The sequence below is a fragment of the Thalassophryne amazonica genome, chromosome 15 (assembly GCF_902500255.1).
Source record: "Thalassophryne amazonica chromosome 15, fThaAma1.1, whole genome shotgun sequence".
Lineage (NCBI taxonomy): Eukaryota > Metazoa > Chordata > Actinopteri > Batrachoidiformes > Batrachoididae > Thalassophryne > Thalassophryne amazonica.
Genome location: NC_047117.1, coordinates 30,058,948 through 30,079,014, shown reverse-complemented (window position 1 = coordinate 30,079,014; position 20,067 = coordinate 30,058,948). Strand labels below are relative to the sequence as shown.

General features: G+C 40.9%; 1 protein-coding gene across 2 annotated transcripts in view; it reads left to right on the top strand.

Moving 5' to 3' along the window:
- Positions 1-20,067, top strand: part of acsl1a (acyl-CoA synthetase long chain family member 1a) — a 60,441-nt gene that overhangs the window by 20,296 nt on the left and 20,078 nt on the right. For both annotated transcript variants that reach the window (XM_034188282.1, XM_034188283.1), the window contains exons 2-7: positions 9,736-9,948; positions 16,235-16,349; positions 17,909-17,973; positions 18,244-18,345; positions 18,684-18,783; positions 18,898-19,073. In XM_034188282.1, the coding sequence (XP_034044173.1) occupies positions 9,754-9,948; positions 16,235-16,349; positions 17,909-17,973; positions 18,244-18,345; positions 18,684-18,783; positions 18,898-19,073 (753 nt within the window). In that variant the 5' untranslated portion in view covers positions 9,736-9,753. The remainder of the gene's footprint in view (positions 1-9,735; positions 9,949-16,234; positions 16,350-17,908; positions 17,974-18,243; positions 18,346-18,683; positions 18,784-18,897; positions 19,074-20,067) is intronic.

Below are 20,067 nucleotides of genomic sequence, written 5' to 3'. Positions count from 1 at the left end.
ATGGGAAACAAGGTACCAATAGATTCAGTAGATTCTCACAAATCCAACAAGACCAAGCATTCATGGTATGCACACTCTTAAGGCTATGAAATTGGGCTATTAGTAAAAAAAAGTAGAAAAGGGGGGTGTTCACAATAATAGTAGTGTGGCATTCAGTCAGTGAGTTTGTCAATTTTGTGGAACAAACAGGTGTGAATCAGGTGTCCCCTATTTAAGGATGAAGGCAGCACCTGTTGAACATGCTTTTCTCTTTGAAAGCCTGAGGAAAATGGGACGTTCAAGACATTGTTCAGAAGAACAGCGTAGTTTGATTAAGAAGTTGATTGGAGAGGGGGAAACTTATACGCAGGTGCAAAAAATGATAGGCTGTTCATCTACAATGATCTCCAATGCTTTAAAATGGACAAAAAAACCAGAGACGCATGGAAGAAAATGGAAAACAACCATCAAAATGGATAGAAGAATAACCAGAATGGCAAAGGCTCACCCATTGATCAGCTCCAGGATGATCAAAGACAGTCTGGAGTTACCTGTCAGTGCTGTGACAGTTAGAAGATGCCTGTGTGAAGCTAATTTATTTGCAAGAATCCCCCGCAAACTCCCCCTGTTAAATAAGACATGCAGAAGAGGTTACAATTTGCCAAAGAACACATCAACTGGCCTAAAGAGAAATGGAGGAATATTTTGTGGACTGATGAGAGTAAAATTATTATTTTTGGGTCCAAGGGCTGCAGACACTTTGTGAGACGACCCCCAAACTCTGAATTCAAGCCACAGTTCACAGTGAAGCATGGTGGTGCAAGCATCATGATATGGGCATGTTTCTCCTACTATGGTGCTGGGCGTATATATATCGCATACCAGGTATCATGGATCAGTTTGGATATGTCAAAATACTTGAAGAGGTCATGTTGCCTTATGCTGAAGAGGACATGCCCTTGAAATGGGTGTTTCAACAAGACATTGACCCCAAGCACACTAGTAAACAAGCAAAATCTTGGTTCCAAACCAACAAAATTAATGCCTCGCAGATGTGAAGAAATCATGAAAAACTGCGGTCATACAACTAAATACTAGTTTAGTGATTCACAGGATTGCTAAAAAAGCAGTTTGAACATAACAGTTTTGAGTTTGTAACATCAAACTGTGTATGTACCATTCATAGTCAATAAGGCCTACACAGTGTCTATAAACACTGTGACCAAAAATGGGATTCATAAACTCATCATAACACTGGACCCACAGCTGCACGTGGAACAAAGGAAAGAAGCTGAATCAAAAAATGTGGAATATTTCACACCACACCAGATGTGTGGTTAGTCAGGACAACTAAGATACCAAACAGTTGAGGACATTAATTTACATATACCTTAGCAAAATCTTTCAAAGTCAATTTTCTACAAATGCACATTACCCATTTTATTAAATTGTGTGTTCGAAAACCAGTAAGATGGTCTACCTTATTTCCATACAAACTCACTTAAAAATAACAGTTCCAAGATAGATTCAGTTTTCGTCACTACACCAAACATTCAGTGGGTCACCAGTTTACACACAAGATGACGGCCTCTTTAACCAGCAGGAACAATTGCAGACAATTCCAAAAATTTTTTGTTTTAAAGAATATTTAGCATAATTCAGTGTTAAATGAAAAACCTTTGGCTGTATTTTAGAGCCTATGAAGAACCAGATTTAGAGTAGAAGAAAAAAAAATTAAGCCATGTTTTTTTTTTGGGGGGGGGGGGGGGGGTGTAATAAAATATTAGTAGTTGTCAAATGTAGTTTTTAATTAAGTCATTGAATAATGACTGACAAGTGAGGAATTCAGGGGGCAACACAGTGAAAAGGTCCCAGGTTCACTTCCAACTTCGTTGTTTGTGTGTGGAGCTTGCATGTTCTCCCTGGGTTCAATAAAGCCCCTCAATCAATCAATCAATCAATCAATCAAACAATATTTACATTGTAATGGCATCTGCAGGAGGGCATGGGTGTATGTGCACATGAGCTTTTGACAAGAGCGGAAGTTAGCTTTGAGTTAGCTGAAGTTAGCATGCACGCTAACATCAGCAAAATGTCTTCTAAATCACTTCAGAGGTGTTATTAGTTTTCAGAAGCAGTATTTTCAGTTTCAGAAGTGTTTTTCTTGCTAGCTTTTACATAATATATGACAAAGGTATCGGCTGTTGTCTCACGAGAGAACCCGCTGCTAGACTGTCACGAGAGGCTCATGCGTCACCTTGACTCCACTCCATTTAGCCAAAAATGAAGTTAGCAGCTAGCGACACCAGGAAGTAACATCACCACGCTAACGTCCGCAAGATCATACCATAAAAATCGGAACAGAATGGGACTTTATAACCTCTTAAATTATGTTAAAATTAGCCATTAGCTATCTTTGAACTTGTCCAAGGTCTGTGCCTGTCCCTGTGAATTTTAAGACTGGATTCATACTGAGCACAGACAGACAGACAGATGGATGGACGGATGGACGAAAAGCCTTATTTGATGACCTTGGGTAAAAATGTAAAGCTCTGGTTTCAATTTCATCCCATAAACTGGTTCAAATCCCCGTTCTGCAACCTGTTAGTTTACAAACAACATTTAAAATGTCACTTTTTAACCATGAGCATGCCTGTGGATCAGTCGGCTTTGTGCCCGTCCTGATCTTGTTTGACTGATATGTCAAAGTTGAAGACACTGAGCAAAGAATAGAATGAAAATGCCACACAAGCGCTGACACTGGGATCAATCCGATTGGAATGATTTAGCATTTCTACATTTTGAATAAAAATGAGTGCGCTAGACGGTGGAGCAGTTTGATTAGTGAGATCCTTAAGTCCCCCGAAGCCTTCAAGACCTATTCTCTCTTCCTTCACTGCAAGAAGAAAAGTCTTCTTTCTCTCTTTTCACAAGTCCCTTGGTAGGCCAGCTTTTTCCTCACTGTTGGTATTACAAAATCCCCATTGAAAACAAGCCTTGTCACCTGTTAACAAAGCCAGGCTGGTTAGCTAGGTCTTTATCCTCAGCACATACACTCACGCCCAGCCCCCCGCTGCCATTTATGCACATAACGCAACATTCATACAGATACAACCGCAAATCCCAACCGCACACACATACGCACGCCCACCCACTCACACATGTTCACACGCTAAAACCACATGTCTGAGAGCTGTTACTAAAGCAGTTTAAAATTCATTACCCTGTTCACAAACGTCCACACCAACGGGCCGCTTTCAGCTGTGTTTTTGCCAGCGGCAGTGAGGCAAACACAACACGGTCACCAACAAACAACTCTATATGGACGGGTGATCTGAACGTGAGAAGCAAAATTTACATATATTTGGGGTGTAGAAAAATCAGCAAATAATCTTCAAATTTCTTGATGTTCCAACAGCAGCTCAGGCCATTTGGATGGACGACCTCAACCACCTGAAAACCTCTGGAATTAATTTCTAAATAAGAACCTGCATTTTAAATTAATTACACAACAACAATGTATATAGCCTGTTCTGTCAGGGAGCGTATAAATGACTATAAATCAATAATTGGAATGATTTTTGGAAAATACATGTAACATAAATGACAATTTTCTTCACTGACAATATCTAATATCAAATAATATTAATACTGGCAGTGTGGTGGCCAAGCAGTTAGTGTTCTTGTTTCTAGACCAAACGATACCCAGTTGAAGGTCACCCCTCTCCATTCTCTGTGTACATATACACAACCTTTGCTCAATACGTTGTTGATGCACCTTTAGCAGCAATTACAGCCTCAGGTTTTGTCCATTCCTCTTTGCAGCACCTCTGAAGCTCCATCAGGTTGGATGGGGAACGTCGGTGCCAGAGATGTTCAATCAGATTCAGGTCTGGGCTCTGACTGGGCCAGTCAAGGACATTCACAGAGTTGTCGTGAAGCAACTCCTTTGATATCTTGACTGTGTGCTTTGGGTCATTGTCCTGCTGAAAGATGAACCTTTGCCCCAGTCTGAGGTCAAGAGTGCTCTGGAGCAGGTTTTCATCCAGGATGTCTCTGTACATTGCTGCATTCATCTTTCCCTCAGTCCTGATTGTCTCCCAGTTCCTGCGGCTGAAAAACATCCCCACAGCATGATGCTGCCACCACCATGCTTCACTGTATGGATGGTGCCTGGTTTCCTCCAAATATGAGGTGACATTCACGCCACAGAGTTCAATCTTTGTCTCAACAGAACGGAGAATTTTGTTTCTCATGGTCTAAGAATCCTTCAGGTGCCTTTAGGCAAACTCCAGGTGGGCTGCCATGTGCCTTTTACTAAAGAGTGGCTTTGATCTGGCCACTCTACCATACAGGTCTGATTGGTGGATTTCTGCAGAGATGGTTGTGCTTCTGGAAGGTTCTCCCCTCTCCACAGAGGAGAGCTGGAGCTCTGACAGAGTGACCACCGGGTTCTTGGTCACCTCCCTGACTAAGACCCTTCTTCCCCAGTCACTCAGTTTAGATGGGTGGCCAGCTCTATGAAGAGTCCTGCTGGATTCAAACTTGTTGTATTTACAGATGATGGAGGCCACTGTGCTCACTGGAATCTCCAAAGCTGCAGACCCTTCCCCAGATTTGTGCCTCGTGACAATCCTGTCTTGGAGGTCTACAGAAAATTCCTTTAACTTCATGCTTGGTTTATGTTCTGATATGCACTGTCAGCTGTGGGACCTTATATGTAGACAGGTGTGTGTCTTTGCTAATCATGTCCAATCATCTGAATTTTACCCTGGTGGGCTCAGCATTCAATCAGTGAGTTTGTCAATTTTGTGGAACAAACAGGTGTGAATCAGGTGTCCCCTATTTAAGGATGAAGTCAGCACCTGTTGAACATGCTTTTCTCTTTGAAAGCCTGAGGAAAATGGGATGTTCAAGACATTGTTCAGAAGAACAGTGTAGTTTGATTAAAAAGTTGATTGGAGAGGGGAAAACTTATACGCAGGTGCAAAAAATTATAGGCTGTTCATCTACAATGATCTCCAATGCTTTAAAATGGACAAAAAAAACCCACAAACGTGTGGAAGAAAACAGAAAACAACCATCAAAATGGATAGAAGAATAACCAGAATGGCAAAGGCTCACCCATTGATCAGCTCCAGGATGATCAAAGACAGTCTGGAGTTACCTGTAAGTGCTGTGACAGTTAGAAGATGCCTGTGTGAAGCTAATTTATTTGCAAGAATCCCCGCAAAGTCCCTCTGTTAAATAAAAGACATGTGCAGAAGAGGTTACAATTTGCCAAAGAACACATCAACTGGCCTAAAGAGAAATGGAGGAATATTTTGTGGACTGATGAGAGTAAAATTATTCTTTTTGGGTCCAAGGGCTGCAGACAGTTTGTGAGACGACCCCCAAACTCTGAATTCAAGCCACAGTTCACAGTGAAGACAGTGAAGCATGGTGGTGCAAGCATCATGATATGGGCATGTTTCTCCTACTATGGTGTTGGGCCTATATATCGCATACCAGGTATCATGGATCAGTTTGGATATGTCAAAATACTTGAAGAGGTCATGTTGCCTTATGCTGAACAGGACATGCCCTTGAAATGGATGTTTCAACAAGACAATAACCCAAAGCACACTAGTAAATGAGCAAAATCCTGGTTCCAAAACAACAAAATTAATGCCTCACAGATGTGAAGAAATCATGAAAAACTGTGGTTATACAACTAAATACTAGTTTAGTGATTCACAGGATTGCTAAAAAAGCAGTTTGAACATAATAGTTTTGAGTTTGTAGTGTCAACAGCAGATGCTACTATTATTGTGAACACCCCCTTTTCTACTTTTTTTTTTTACTAATAGCCCAATTTCATAGCCTTAAGAGTGTGCATATCATGAATGCTTGGTCTTGTTGGATTTGTGAGAATCTACTGAATCTACTGGTAACTTGTTTCCCATGTAACAATAAGAAATATACTCAAAACCTGGATTAATCTTTTTAGTCACATAGCACTACTATTATTCTGAACACTACTGTATGTGCTACAGCTTTTTTGGTTGATTTGAGGGTTTTAGTGTGGATGCAGATAAAATCTTGAAAGCTCGGTGTGTTTATGGAACACTATTTGAAAATAAAGATCATTTTGTATGTGTATAGACAAGGCCGAAAACATCCTGTCCAGAAAGGCTCACAGTGTTCTCTGAGTAGTTGAATCTGGGCGGCCCAGACTTCAGATCTCCAACAGTCTCACAGTATTGCAGAAGGGTTTTTTTTTTTTTTTTTGATTTCCTTCCATAACTAAGTACAGTACGTATTACCATTTTTTTTTCTTTGTATTCTTTATTTTTTTCTGGAGGAAAAGTAAACCATTCACCTCTGCTGCAGAATAGTTTATAGAACAGAATTTCTGTCTTTCTTTCTTTCTGTCCAGTGGTGTTTTTTTTCTTCTCACTTTTCTTCTCTCTGCTTGGAGCATTTACAATTGGAAAAAAAAAACCTATGATTTCTCCTTGTCTTTTGGTAGGAAAGGCACACCCAAATCCAAATAAAATGTTCACAGAGCCCTTTGTTATGGATGTGCACTGCCTTCAGGCACGTTTGTGTGTCAGGCCATTTTGACACCTAGCTGGTAGAAAAAAAAAAGGCTGCCCCTTTTTTGATGGGTTAGTCATTAGCAAAAGTGGGTCTGGGTCGTCGCTTTGTTTTCCAACACGACAATGAACCAAAATGTATGTCGCTCCTGGTGAAGAACTACCTCCAGATACCAAAGTGAATGTTACTGACTAGCCTGCACAAAGCCCTGACTTGAATCACATTGAAAATCTGTGGGGTGAACTTAAGGCACAGGTTCATGCCAGAAGACCATCAGATCTGGAGGAGCCTGAGAGATTCACCAAAGAGGAATGGGCTGGGATTCCTCAGGAGACTTGCTAAAAACTACAACATTCAGCATCTTGATATGCCACACCTGTGAGGTGGGATGGATTATCTTTATCTCAGCAAAGAAGTCCTCACTAACACAGATTCAGACATATTTGTGAACAGTATTTGTGAGAAATGGCTCTTTTGGATATATAGAAAATTTTATAGATTTTTGAGCTCAGCTCATGAAAAATGGGCACAATGGCAAAAATATTGCATTTATAGTTTTGCTCAGTGTAATTAATTAATGTATTGCTGTTCAGAAGGCCTTTTTTCCAAAAATGTCTTTTTTTCCAAAAATATGTCTTAAAAGAGGGGGGTAGTCTTATTATCAGAACAATATGGTTCTCCATTCCAGTGTCTTTTATTTATTTAATTCCAACAGAGAGCTTTATGGAATAGCTCTAAAATTATATCTTTATTTAAAACAGGTAGTAGATGAAAAGTCACTCACAACCTCTATACAGCTATCCATGCAATATACACACCAAGAGCTCAAATTTGCTGTTGTAGAATTTTAAAAAATGGCAGATTCATTTTTTGTGCTCTGAATAATTTGCAGTAATGATTAATTCAGACTGCTGAGGTTGGTCTTGTGACTGGAAAGAGTTTTCCACACATTTCATGGATTTTTTTATTTATTTTTTAATCAGAAAATCTTGAGCTTCTTCATAAACATGCAGGCATATTTTCTTCTGGTTATTTGGACATTCCTTCTTTGTCAACAGTGAAGATAAGAACACAAACCGCCCCATGGTGTAATTTGTTTATATGAAAACATTTGTGATATTTACAACACTGAACTTGGCTGTGACTGAACTGTGGATCAGGCTGCTGCTTTTTTCTTTTTGTAAGTGCTGTGTGATTCAGTGTGGCTAAGATGGATGAGTTTTGGTTTTCTTTAAGTCTATTAGTTAAACACAGTGTCACTGTTACAAATTGACTTGTTGACTTCATTCATTCAGTTTCTACATCCGTTTACTCCAATCAAGGGTCACAAGGGGGCTGGAACCTATCCCAGCCGTCATAAGGCGTGAGGCAGGGTGCAAGTCGTGGCCGACAATATGTGAAGATCATGACTTCCTCCAGATATGATCTGGTTTGCCTTTGATGTAAGGCGCTAGGCTTGTATCATGTGATGTGTACAGTAGCAACCATAGCACACCTGTAGTATAGAAATATACTTATATTTCAGCAGATATATATATATATATATATATATATATATATATATATATGTGTGTATATATCAGCAGAAATATAAGTATAGTATAGTGTAGCCCAGAAAACAGTGGAGATGATCGTGGACTTCAGGAAAGCCACAGCCCCCCCGCCCTCCCTCGCCCTCACCAACAGCCCCATCACCACTGTGGACTGTCACCGCTTCCTCGGCACCACCATCACCCAGGACCTCAAGTGGGAGTCAACCATCAGCTCCCTCATCAAGAAGGCCCAGCAGAGGATGTACTTCCTGTGGCAGCTGAAGAAGGCCAAGCTGCCTGTCCAGCTGATGGTGCAGTTCTACACGGCCATCATCGAGTCCATCCTCTGCTCCTCTATCACGGTGTGGTACGCTGGGGCCACAGCCAGGGACAGACATACTGCAGCGCATTGTGACCCCTGCTGAGAAGGTGATCGGCTGTAGCCTTCCATCTCTCTACGACCTGCACGTCTCCAGGACTCTGGGCCGAGCAGGTCGGATCACAGCTGACCCTTCTCACCCTGCACACGGTCTATTCAAACCACTCCCCTCGGGCAGGAGGCTACGGTCCATCCGGACCAGAACCTCCCGCCATAAGAACAGTTTCTTCCCCTCTGCCGTTAGACTCGTGAACACCTCATAACTCAGTCACCTTAAGCTTAACTCTGTCACTTTATCATTTTATCACGGGTCACTTTAGACAATGTACTTTGGTTTTTAATTGCACTCCTCCCACTGCACTGTTTTTTTCTGTTTCTCTGTTTTTCTGTTGCACACAGCCTTTCATATTTCATATTTCTTTTTTTTATCTTATATTTTATCTTATTTTGACACATATGTTATATTTTATCCTAGCATTTTATCTCTTCTTAATGTTGCACCATTGTACCGAAGCAAATTCCTAGTCTGTGAATCCTGTTCACTGGCAATGGCAATAAACTTCTTCTGATTATTCTTCTTCTGATTCTTCGGTATAGTATAACTTCAGCTCGACCTTGGTGCATTTGGAAATCCTCCTTATGATGTCTCGTGTGCATGTGCACCATTATCATGGGCTCCATGGAAATGCAAGTGATTACCAAAGTATGTCAAGGTTAACACAGGAGGAAAAAAAAACATTTTTTTTTGAACATCTTGAAAACACCATCATAGTTAAAACAAGACAATGACTGAAAATTCCAGTTCATTGTAGATACTGTCCCGTACCCTCTATGGTTGAGTAAGTATTTGTTAAAGGGGAGACTTTAATCTTCAATAAATAATCTGATGAACCAGTGAGACTGAAGAAATTACCTTCTGACGTGGATTTTTTTTTGTATGTCATAGTGAGATTGATTAAACAGAAATGCAGAGCAGGCAGACCTATGGTACATCAGTAAATGAGACCAGAAGTTCGATGATCAGTTTTACTGTTTTTTATTGGTTAGTAATTGTAGATGAAATGGTGCATTGTGCAGTATCATCACTTGAAGGCCATCAATAAACAGAAAAACTATTGAATAAAGAGGTCATTTACTCAGGAATGAATGATCTTATTCAAAACTAAAACTTATTAATGACATGCATCACTGAATTGGGTAGAGATGTTTGAAATGTAAATTCATGGTTGAAAATTTCTAAAGTGAACCCTCTTTCCTGTCCCCCAGCACTGGTGCACAAAGGCTATGCAAGCTCAGGAACTCATAAGACATCTGCGGATTCCCGAGCTGGAAGACATTCGACAGTATGTGCGCAGCTTTCCCGCTAATGCACTCGTGGGCATGGGCGCATTTGCTGCCATAACCACCTACTGGCTTGCAACAAAGCCAAAAGCCCTCAAACCACCATGTGACCTCACTCTGCAGTCAGTGGAAATACCGGTGAGTTATTTTGTTTGCTCATTTCCAGGAATACTCTGTTGGAGAATGCGTTCTTTAGTCATTCATCTCGCCAAGCAGTAGTGGCAAGCGCGATGTACATGAAAGACGCTACCTTAGATCATCAGTGGCTTTGCTAAAGGTTTAAAGCTACAATGAAGCAGAATGAGTCAAAACGACAAATGAATCAGGCAGTTTTGGGTTCGTTGTGTAGGTTCTAGGGGAATCCGAGAATCAACCCAAGCTTCTACAGATTTTCTGGAGTTGTATGTTTACTGCAACCATTTACTTACACACATACTGTGTTTTGTGTGTGTATGTGTGTGTCTTTCTCTCTCTCTCGTGCATACAGAAAGTATTCACAGCACTTTGTTACAGCCTTATTACATAGAAAGAGAAAGAAATCACGGGTATGTAAGTATTCACAGCCTTTGCCATGAAGCTCAAAATTGAGCTCAGGTGCATCCTGCTTCCACTGATCATGCTTGAGGTGTTTCTGCAGCTTAACTAGAGTCAATGTGGGGTACATTCAGTTGACTGCACATGATTTGGAAAGGCACACACCTGTCTACATATAAGGTCCCACAGTTGACAGTGCATGTCAGAGCATAAACCAATCATGAAGTCAAAAGAATTGTCTGTTGACGTCAGAGACAGGATTGTCTAGAGTCACAATTCTGGGGAACGGTACAGAAACATTTCTGCCACTTTGAAGGTCCTGATGAGCACAGTGGCCTCCATCATTCATAAATGGAAGAAGTTTGGATCCACCAGGACTCTTCCTAGAGCTGGATGTGACCAAGACAGAGTTGCTAGACAGAAGACACTCTTTTGTAAGAGGCACATGGCAGCTGCCTGGAGTTTGCCAAAAGGCACCTGTAGGACTCTCAGACCATGAGAAACAAAATTCTCTGGTCTAATGAGACAAAAATGGAACTCTTTGGTGTGAATGCCAGGGGTCATGTTTGGAGGAAACCAGACACCATCCTTATAGTGAAGCATGGTGGTGGCAGCATCATGCTGTGGGGATGTTTTTCAGTGGCAGGAGCTGGGAGACTAGTCAGGAAGGGGGAAAGATGAATGCAGCAATGTACAGAGACATCCTGGATGAAAACCTGCTCCAGAGTGCTCTTGACCTCAGACTGGGGTGACACTTCATCTTTCAGCAGGACAGTGACCCCAAACATACAGTCAAGATATCAGAGTGGCTTCAGGACAACTCTGTGAATGTCCTTGCGTGGCCCAGCCAGAGCCCAGACCTGAATTTGATTGAATATCTCTGGAGAGATCTGAAAATGGCTGTGCATCGACGCTCCCCATCCAACCTGATGGCGCTTGAGAGGTGCTACAAAGACAAATGGGTAAAACTGCCCAAAGATAGATACACCAAGCTTGAGACATCATATTCAAGAAGGCTTGAGGCTATAATTGCTGCCAAAGGTGCATCAACAAAGTTTTGAGCAAAGGCTGTAAATACTTATGTACTCGTACATGTGATTTCTTAGGTTTTTATTTTTTAATAGATTTGCAAAAATTTCAAATTTTCATTATGGGGTGTTGTAATTTTGAGGGGATAAAATGAATTTACTCCATTTTGGAAAAAGGCTGTAACATAAAGTGTGTGGGGGGGGGTGTCACCCTCCCCAGAAATGCCTAGTCTATCCAATCTGCAATCATAAATGAGCGTTATTGACTGGTCTGTATTGTGACAGATTTTGTGTGACACGTTGTCAAATTCCCCAAATTTCCCAAAATTCTGTGTTATATCCTACAGTCTGCATAAAACTAATTTGGATTCTTGCTTAAATAAGTCCATGTTGCACAGTGTGGATTGGAGTGAGCTTGTAATACTGGTGAAATCTGTTTGTAAATGCCACTATATGTTTTTATCAATGCGTTAATGGGAAGAAGCCTCAGGTCAAGTCTGAGAGCAGGCAGTGGTGCTGTGTGCCACAGCATCCACCATACCGTGGTATTGCCTTGAGTCCTGGGTAGCAATCAACCAGACATTCAACTTCAGCTGAGATAAGAGAATCACTCTACAAATTCAACACTTTCACCACATAGTGATACACTTCTGATGGTGGCATTCAGGAAGTCTTAACCCAGTATCACAGTCTTGATCATTGGCAAAGCTTCTGGGGAAAACCTGGTCTTGTTAGGAGAGACGGCATCCATCCCACTTTGGATGGAGCAGCTCTCATTTCTAGAAATCTGGCCAATTTTATTAAACCCTCCAAACCGTGACTATCCAGGGTTGGGACCAGGAAGCAGAGTTGTAGTCTTACACACCTCTCTGCAGCTTCTCTCCCCCTGCCATCCCCTCATTACCCCATCCCCGTAGAGACGGTGCCTGCTCCCAGACCACCAATAACCAGTAAAAATCTATTTAAGCATAAAAACTCAAAAAGAAAAAATAATATAGCACTTTCAACTGCACCACAGACTAAAACAGTTAAATGTGGTCTATTAAACATTAGATCTCTCTCTTCGAAGTCCCTGTTAGTAAATGATATAATAATTGATCAACATATTGATTTATTCTGCCTTACAGCAGGATGAATGTTAGTTTAAATGAGTCAACACCCCCGAGTCACACTAACTGCCAGAATGCTCGTAGCACGGGCCGAGGCGGAGGATTAGCAGCAATCTTCCATTCCATCTTATTAATTAATCTAAAACCCAGACACAGCTTTAATTCATTTGAAAGCTTGACTCTTAGTCTTGTCCATCCAAATTGGAAGTCCCAAAAACCAGTTTTATTTGTTATTATCTATCGTCCACCTGGTCGATACTATGAGTTTCTTTGTGAATTTTCAGACCTTTTGTCTGACTTAGTGCTTAGCTCAGATAAGATAATTATAGTGGGCGATTTTAACATCCACACAGATGCTGAGAATGACAGCATCAACACTGCATTTAATCTATTATTAGACTCAATTGGCTTTGCTCAAAATGTAAATGAGTCCACCCACCACTTTAATCATATCTTAGATCTTGTTCTGACATGGTATGGAAATTGAAGACAAACAGTATTCCCTGAAAACTCCCTTCTGTCTGATCATTTCTTAATAACATTTACATTTACTCTGGACTACCCAGCAGTGGGGAATAAGTTTCATTACACTAGAAGTCTTTCAGAAAGCACTGTAACTAGGTTTAAGGATATGATTCCTTCTTTATGTTCTCTAATGCCATATACCAACACAGTGCAGAGTAGCTACCTAAACTCTGTGAGTGAGATAGAGTATCTCGTCAATAGTTTTACATCCTCATTGAAGACAACTTTGGATGCTGTAGCTCCTCTGAAAAAGAGAGCTTTAAATCAGAAGTGCCTGACTCCGTGGTATAACTCACAAACTTGCAGCTTAAAGCAGATAACCCGTAAGTTGGAGAGGAAATGGCGTCTCACTAATTTAGAAGATCTTCACTTAGCCTGGAAAAAGAGTCTGTTGCTCTATAAAAAAGCCCTCCGTAAAGCTAGGACATCTTACTACTCGTCACTAATTGAAGAAAATAAGAACAACCCCAGGTTTCTTTTCAGCACTGTAGCCAGGCTGACAGAGTCAGAGCTCTATTGAGCCGAGTATTCCTTTAACTTTAACTAGTAATGACTTCATGACTTTCTTTGCTAATAAAATTTTAACTATTAGAGAAAAAATTTCTCATAACCATCCCAAAGACATATCGTTATCTTTGGCTGCTTTCAGTGATGCCGGTATTTGGTTAGACTCTTTCTCTCCGATTGTTCTGTCTGAGTTATTTTCATTAGTTACTTCCTCCAAACCATCAACATGTCTATTAGACCCCATTCCTACCAGGCTGCTCAAGGAAGCCCTACCATTAATTAATGCTTCGATCTTAAATATGATCAATCTATCTTTATTAGTTGGCTATGTACCACAGGCTTTTAAGGTGGCAGTAATTAAACCATTACTTAAAAAGCCATCACTTGACGCAGCTATCTTAGCTAATTATAGGCCAATCTCCAACCTTCCTTTTTGCTCAAAAATTCTTGAAAGGGTAGTTGTAAAATAGCTAACTGATCATCTGCAGAGGAATGGTCTGTTTGAAGAGATTCAGTCAGGTTTTAGAATTCATCATAGTACAGAAACAGCATTAGTGAAGGTTACAAATGATCTTCTTATGGCCTCAGACAGTGGACTCATGTTCTGTTAGACCTCAGTGCTGCTTTTGATACTGTTGACCATAAAATTTTATTACAGAGATTAGAGCATGCCATAGGTATTAAAGGCACTGCGCTGCAGTGGTTTGAATCATATTTATCTAATAGATTACAATTTGTTCATGTAAATGGGGAATCTTCTTCACAGACTAAGGTTAATTATGGAGTTCCACAAGGTTCTGTGCTAGGACCAATTTTATTCACTTTATACTTGTTTCCCTTAGGCAGTATTATTAGACGGCATTGCTTAAATTTTCATTGTTACGCAGATGATACTCAGCTTTATCTATCCATGAAGCCAGAGGACACACACCAATTAGCTAAACTGCAGGATTGTCTTACAGACATAAAAACATGGATGACCTCTAATTTCCTGCTTTTAAACTCAGATAAAACTGAAGTTATTGTACTTGGCCCCACAAATCTTAGAAACATGGTGTCTAACCAGATCCTTACTCTGGATGGCATTACCCTGACCTCTAGTAATACTGTGAGAAATCTTGGAGTCATTTTTGATCAGGATATGTCCTTCAATGCGCATATTAAACAACTATGTAGGACTGCTTTTTTGCATTTGCGCAATATCTCTAAAATTAGAAAGGTCTTGTCTCAGAGTGATGCTGAAAACTAATTCATGCATTTATTTCCTCTAGGCTGGACTATTGTAATTCATTATTATCAGGTTGTCCTAAAAGTTCCCTGAAAAGCCTTCATTTAATTCAAAATGCTGCAGCTAGAGTACTGACAGGGACTAGAAGCAAAGAGCATATCTCACCCATATTGGCCTCTCTTCATTGGCTTCCTGTTAATTCTAGAATAGAATTTAAAATTCTTCTTACTTATAAGGTTTTGAATAATCAGGTCCCATCTTATCTTAGGGACTTCATAGTACCATATCACCCCAATAGAGCACTTCACTCTCAGACTGCAGGCTTACTTGTAGTTCCTAGGGTTTGTAAGAGTAGAATGGGAGGCAGAGTCTTCAGCTTTCAGGCTCCTCTCCTGTGGAACCAGCTCCCAATTCAGATCAGGGAAACAGACACCCTCTCTACTTTTAAGATTAGGCTTAAAACTTTCCTTTTTGCTAAAGCTTATAGTTAGGGCTAGATCAGGTGATCCTGAACCATCCCTTAGTTATGCTGCTATAGACTTAGACTGCTGGGGGGTTCCCATGATGCACTGAGTGTTTCTTTCTCTTTTTGCTCTGTATGCACCACTCTGCATTTAATCATTAGTGATTGATCTCTGCTCCCCTCCACAGCATGTCTCTTTCCTGGTTCTCTCCCTCAACCCCAACCAGTCCCAGCAGAAGACTGCCCCTCCCTGAGCCTGGTTCTGCTGGAGGTTTCTTCCTGTTAAAAGGGAGTTTTTCCTTCCCACTGTCGCCAAGTGCTTAATCACAGGGGGTCGTTTTGACCGTTGGGGTTTTTCCGTAATTATTGTATGGCCTTGCCTTACAATATAAAGCGCCTTTGGGCAACTGTTTGTTGTGATTTGGCGCTATATAAATAAAATTGAATTGATTTTGATCCAGGACCATTGCAAACTCAGGCATGCCAACTCCTGCCTCAGCTTTTCAAATGCTGCAATCAGAGTATCCATGGAGTCCTTAAAGACAACCGCAACACTCATGAAGGAAGTCACCTTCCTTGCCAACAAAGGCACCTAAGTTGCTGGGAAGTCTGACTTGCCAAATTCATCATTACTCCACCATTCAAAGGCTTCTGATTGTTTTCAGAAACACACTGTTGTGAGGACAGGTTCACCAGAAAACCACATCCATGTTCTACATCTTCAGATTTGTTTCTCAGAAACTGTCATTGTGTTTATTTCAAATACAGAATATATAGCTACACTTTTTTGTCACCTGTTAAATCAAACTTTGATTTCATCACTTACATTTGGGGAAAAAAAATGTTGTAATGAGTTATGAAAGGACAGCCAATGGAAAACTTGTGCTGAATCCTGATGCAGATCTATAGTGGTTTCACTGTGGCAACCCTGTGTCAAGTACAGGGGCAGCCGAAAGAAAAGAAATAAGTTATGATGTGTTATGAGGTAAAGGAAGGTTTGGTCATAACTTCTTGAACTCTTTTTCATTAGGTTGGAGAATTTGCAAGAAGGTCGGTGCTGACTGAAGACAACAAGCAAATGTTGTATTATTACAGTGATGCCCAGACAATGTATGAATTGTTTCTGCGAGGACTCAGAGTGTCAAGTAAGGGCTCCTTTTCTATCCTTAATAACATTGTCACACTTGATCTCTTCTTCACAGACTAAGGTTAATTATGGAGTTCCACAAGGTTCTGTGCTAGGACCAATTTTATTCACTTTATACATGCTTCCCTTAGGCAGTATCATTAGACAGCATTACTTAAATTTTCATTGTTACACAGATGATACCCAGCTTTATCTATCCATGATTCCAGAGGACACACCAATTAGCTAAACTGCAGGATTGTCTTACAGACATAAAGACATGGATGACCTCCAATTTCCTGCTTTTAAACTCAGATAAAACCGAAGTTATTGTACTTTGCCCCACAAATCTTAGAAATGTGGTGTCTAACCAGATCCTTACTCTGGATGGCATTACCCTGACCTCTAGTAATACTGTGAGAAATCTTGGAGTCATTTTTGATCAGGATATGTCATTCAGTGTGCATATTAAACAAATATGTAGGACTGCTTTTTTGCATTTGCGCAATATCTCTAAAATTAGAAAGGTCTTGTCTCAGAGTGATGCTGAAAAACTAATTCATGCATTAATTTACGTAATTATTGTATGGCCTTGCCTTACAATATAAAGCGCCTTGGGGCAACTGTTTGTTGTGATTTGGCGCTATTTAAATAAAATTGATTGATTGATTGATATTTCCTCTAGGCTGGACTATTATAATTCATTATTATCAGGTTGTCATAAAAGTTCCCTGAAAAGCCTTCAGTTAATTCAAAATGCTGCAGCTAGAGTACTGACAGGGACTAGAAGGGGAGAGCATATTTCACCCATATTGGCCTCTCTTCATTGGTTTCCTGTTAATTCTAGAATAGAACTTAAAATTCTTCTTCTTACTTATAAGGTTTTGAATAATCAGGTCCCATCTTATCTTAGGGACCTCATAGTACCATATCACCCCAATAGAGCGCTTCGCTCTCAGACTGCAGGCTTACTTGTAGTTCCTAGGGTTTGTAAGAGTAGAATGGGAGGCAGAGCCTTCAACTTTCAGGCTCCTCTCCTGTGGAACCAGCTCCCAATTCGGATCAGGGAGACAGACACCCTCTCTACTTTTAAGATTAGGCTTAAAACTTTCCTTTTTGCTAAAGCTTATAGTTGGGGCTGGATCAGGTGACCCTGAACCATCCCTTAGACTGCTGGGGGGTTCCCATAATGCACTGAGTGTTTTTCTCTTTTTGCTCTGTATGCACCACTCTGCATTTAATCATTAGTGATTGATCTCTGCTCCCCTCCACAGCATGTCTTTTTCCTGGTTCTCTCCCTCAGCCCCAACCAGTTCCAGCAGAAGACTGCCCCTCCTTGAGCCTGGTTCTGCTGGAGGTTTCTTCCTGTGAAAAGGGAGTTTTTCCCTTCCCACTGTCGCCAAGTGCTTGCTCACAGGGGGTCGTTTTGACCGTTGGGGTTTTTCCGTAATTATTGTATGGCTTTGCCTTACAATATAAAGTGCCTTGGGGCAACTGTTTGTTGCGATTTGGCGCTATATAGATAAAATTGATTTGATCTCGTGAGTGCCGATAAAAGTCCACTTTACTTTCTTTTAGACGATGGTCCTTGTGTTGGATCAAGGAAACCAAACCAACCGTACGAGTGGCTATCCTACAGAGAGGTGAGACCTGGACCACCTGCATCTACCACACTTAAATTTTAAAGGTTACATGAACATTGAGTTGGATTTGATAGAACGGAGGACAGTCTAGTTAAAACACTTCCTTTTTCTGTTGATGTCAGTAGTTAGACATTTGTACGCTGCTGTACAGCATATGGTCATAATTGTTTTCCAGGAAATTGTGACTTTATAGCACATTCAAGAAGCCATTTCACAAGGTTCCATAAAGTAGCTGTCATTTATTAAAAAATTATCTTGTTGTGCACACAGGTGGCACTCAGAGCGGAGCACATAGGCTCCGCCCTCCTTCACAGAGGACACTCTCACAAGGGAGACAAGTTCATTGGCATCTTTTCTCAGAACACACCAGAGGTAACTTTTATTTCATTTTATTTTATTTGATAATGTGTTTACAGTAAGTGGCAAATAATGTGATGATTTTGTCTATGGTTGTAGAAACCATGATTACTCAAGAACAACATGCAGAAGACGCTTCATATTACAGATTTTGGATATGTTCTATTGCATGTTGATGAGGATCAAGAATTAATCAATTCAAGTGCCTCTTGTATTTTTATTTTTTTTTATAGATGTTAAGGAGCTTATGTTTTCACTGCTGTAGAATATTTAGCAGCACTGCTCAAAACTAATAAATGCCAAGTGTGTTTATTAGTAATTTTTGTTTTGTTTTTGTTTTTTTCCTCTTTTAGTGGACCATTGCAGAGCTGGCTTGTTACACATACTCCCTTGTGGCAGTTCCATTGTATGACACACTTGGTGTAGGTGCCATTGACTGCATTCTTAAAAAAGGTAAATAAGATCTTCAGCACTAATCCCACATCCTCTACAATGTCGTTATTAGTGCTTTAGATTAAATGTATCAAAATTATTTGACGTGGGAAATATGCTGCTGTGTGTCTATAGCGGCCATCTCAACCATTCTGTGCGATGTACCTGAAAAAGCTCAGCTAATCCTGGACTGTGTCAGTGGGAAAGAAGGAACAGTGAAGACGTTGGTCCTCGTGGAGTCATTTGACAGTGACCTGGTGGCTCGAGGGCAGGAGAAAGGCATTGAGATTCTGAGTCTGAAGGAGTTTGAGGTGTGAATAACACAATTATGATATTTTCCAGAGTATAAGTCAAGTTTATTTTTTTATTAGTTTGGTTGTGAATTGACAGCACAGTGGCTTAGTGGGTAGCACTGTTGCCTTACAGCAAGAAGGTCATGGGATCAATTCCCCGTGTGGTCTTTCTGTGTGGAGTTTGCATGTTCTCCCCGTGTTTGCGTGGGTTCCCTCCGGGTGCTCCAGCTTCCTCCCACATACACACATATGCAGATTAAATGAATTGGAATCTTTTAAATTGTCCATAGGTGTGTGAATGTGTTTGTCTGTGTATATGTGGCCCTGGGACAGACTGGTGTATTGACTCCACTCCTCTTTCCATGACAGAAACTCCTGTAACAGTGGAATGTGCCGTTCATTTCCAAACTGGACGCTGTGTTTTATCCGGGACGTCGTCTGACTAGCACAGGAATTGTGAAAAGACGTGGACATCAGCACTTTTTCGGCACATTGAGACAGACGTGCGGAGGAATTCCACGCGTCGCGGCGGTGCCGCATGGCGCAAAGTAACGCCGTGATGAAGCCTCACGGGACATGGTCTGGCATGTCCAGGCACATCCACAATTTCTCGGATAATCACTCGATGGAAAAACCATCGACAGCTGTCTCGCTCCATCAGCAAATCGGTCATGACGCGCGAAGCCTCCGCTCGGCTTTCCATGACAAAATCTCTTGTTAAAAGTGAAATCTGCCGGAAAATGGCTGATGTCCAGCTCTTGTGATAACCAGAGAAAGTGCACACGACGGTCTTGGATCCACAGAGCCATCCGTTTAGAAATGATCCGGTGGTTTGTGGCTCTCGATGGCGGCACGGAGCGCGGCGTGCCGAGCGTCCTTAAAGCTGTAGTAACAGTCCTTATTCTCTGTGAAGCCCGTAAAATTTTCACCAAAAGCCAGATAAATTTTTCTAATGGTTTCCAGCTGCCAGTCTCTAACAGTTTCTGAAAAAATTCTGATGGAAAAAAAGCCC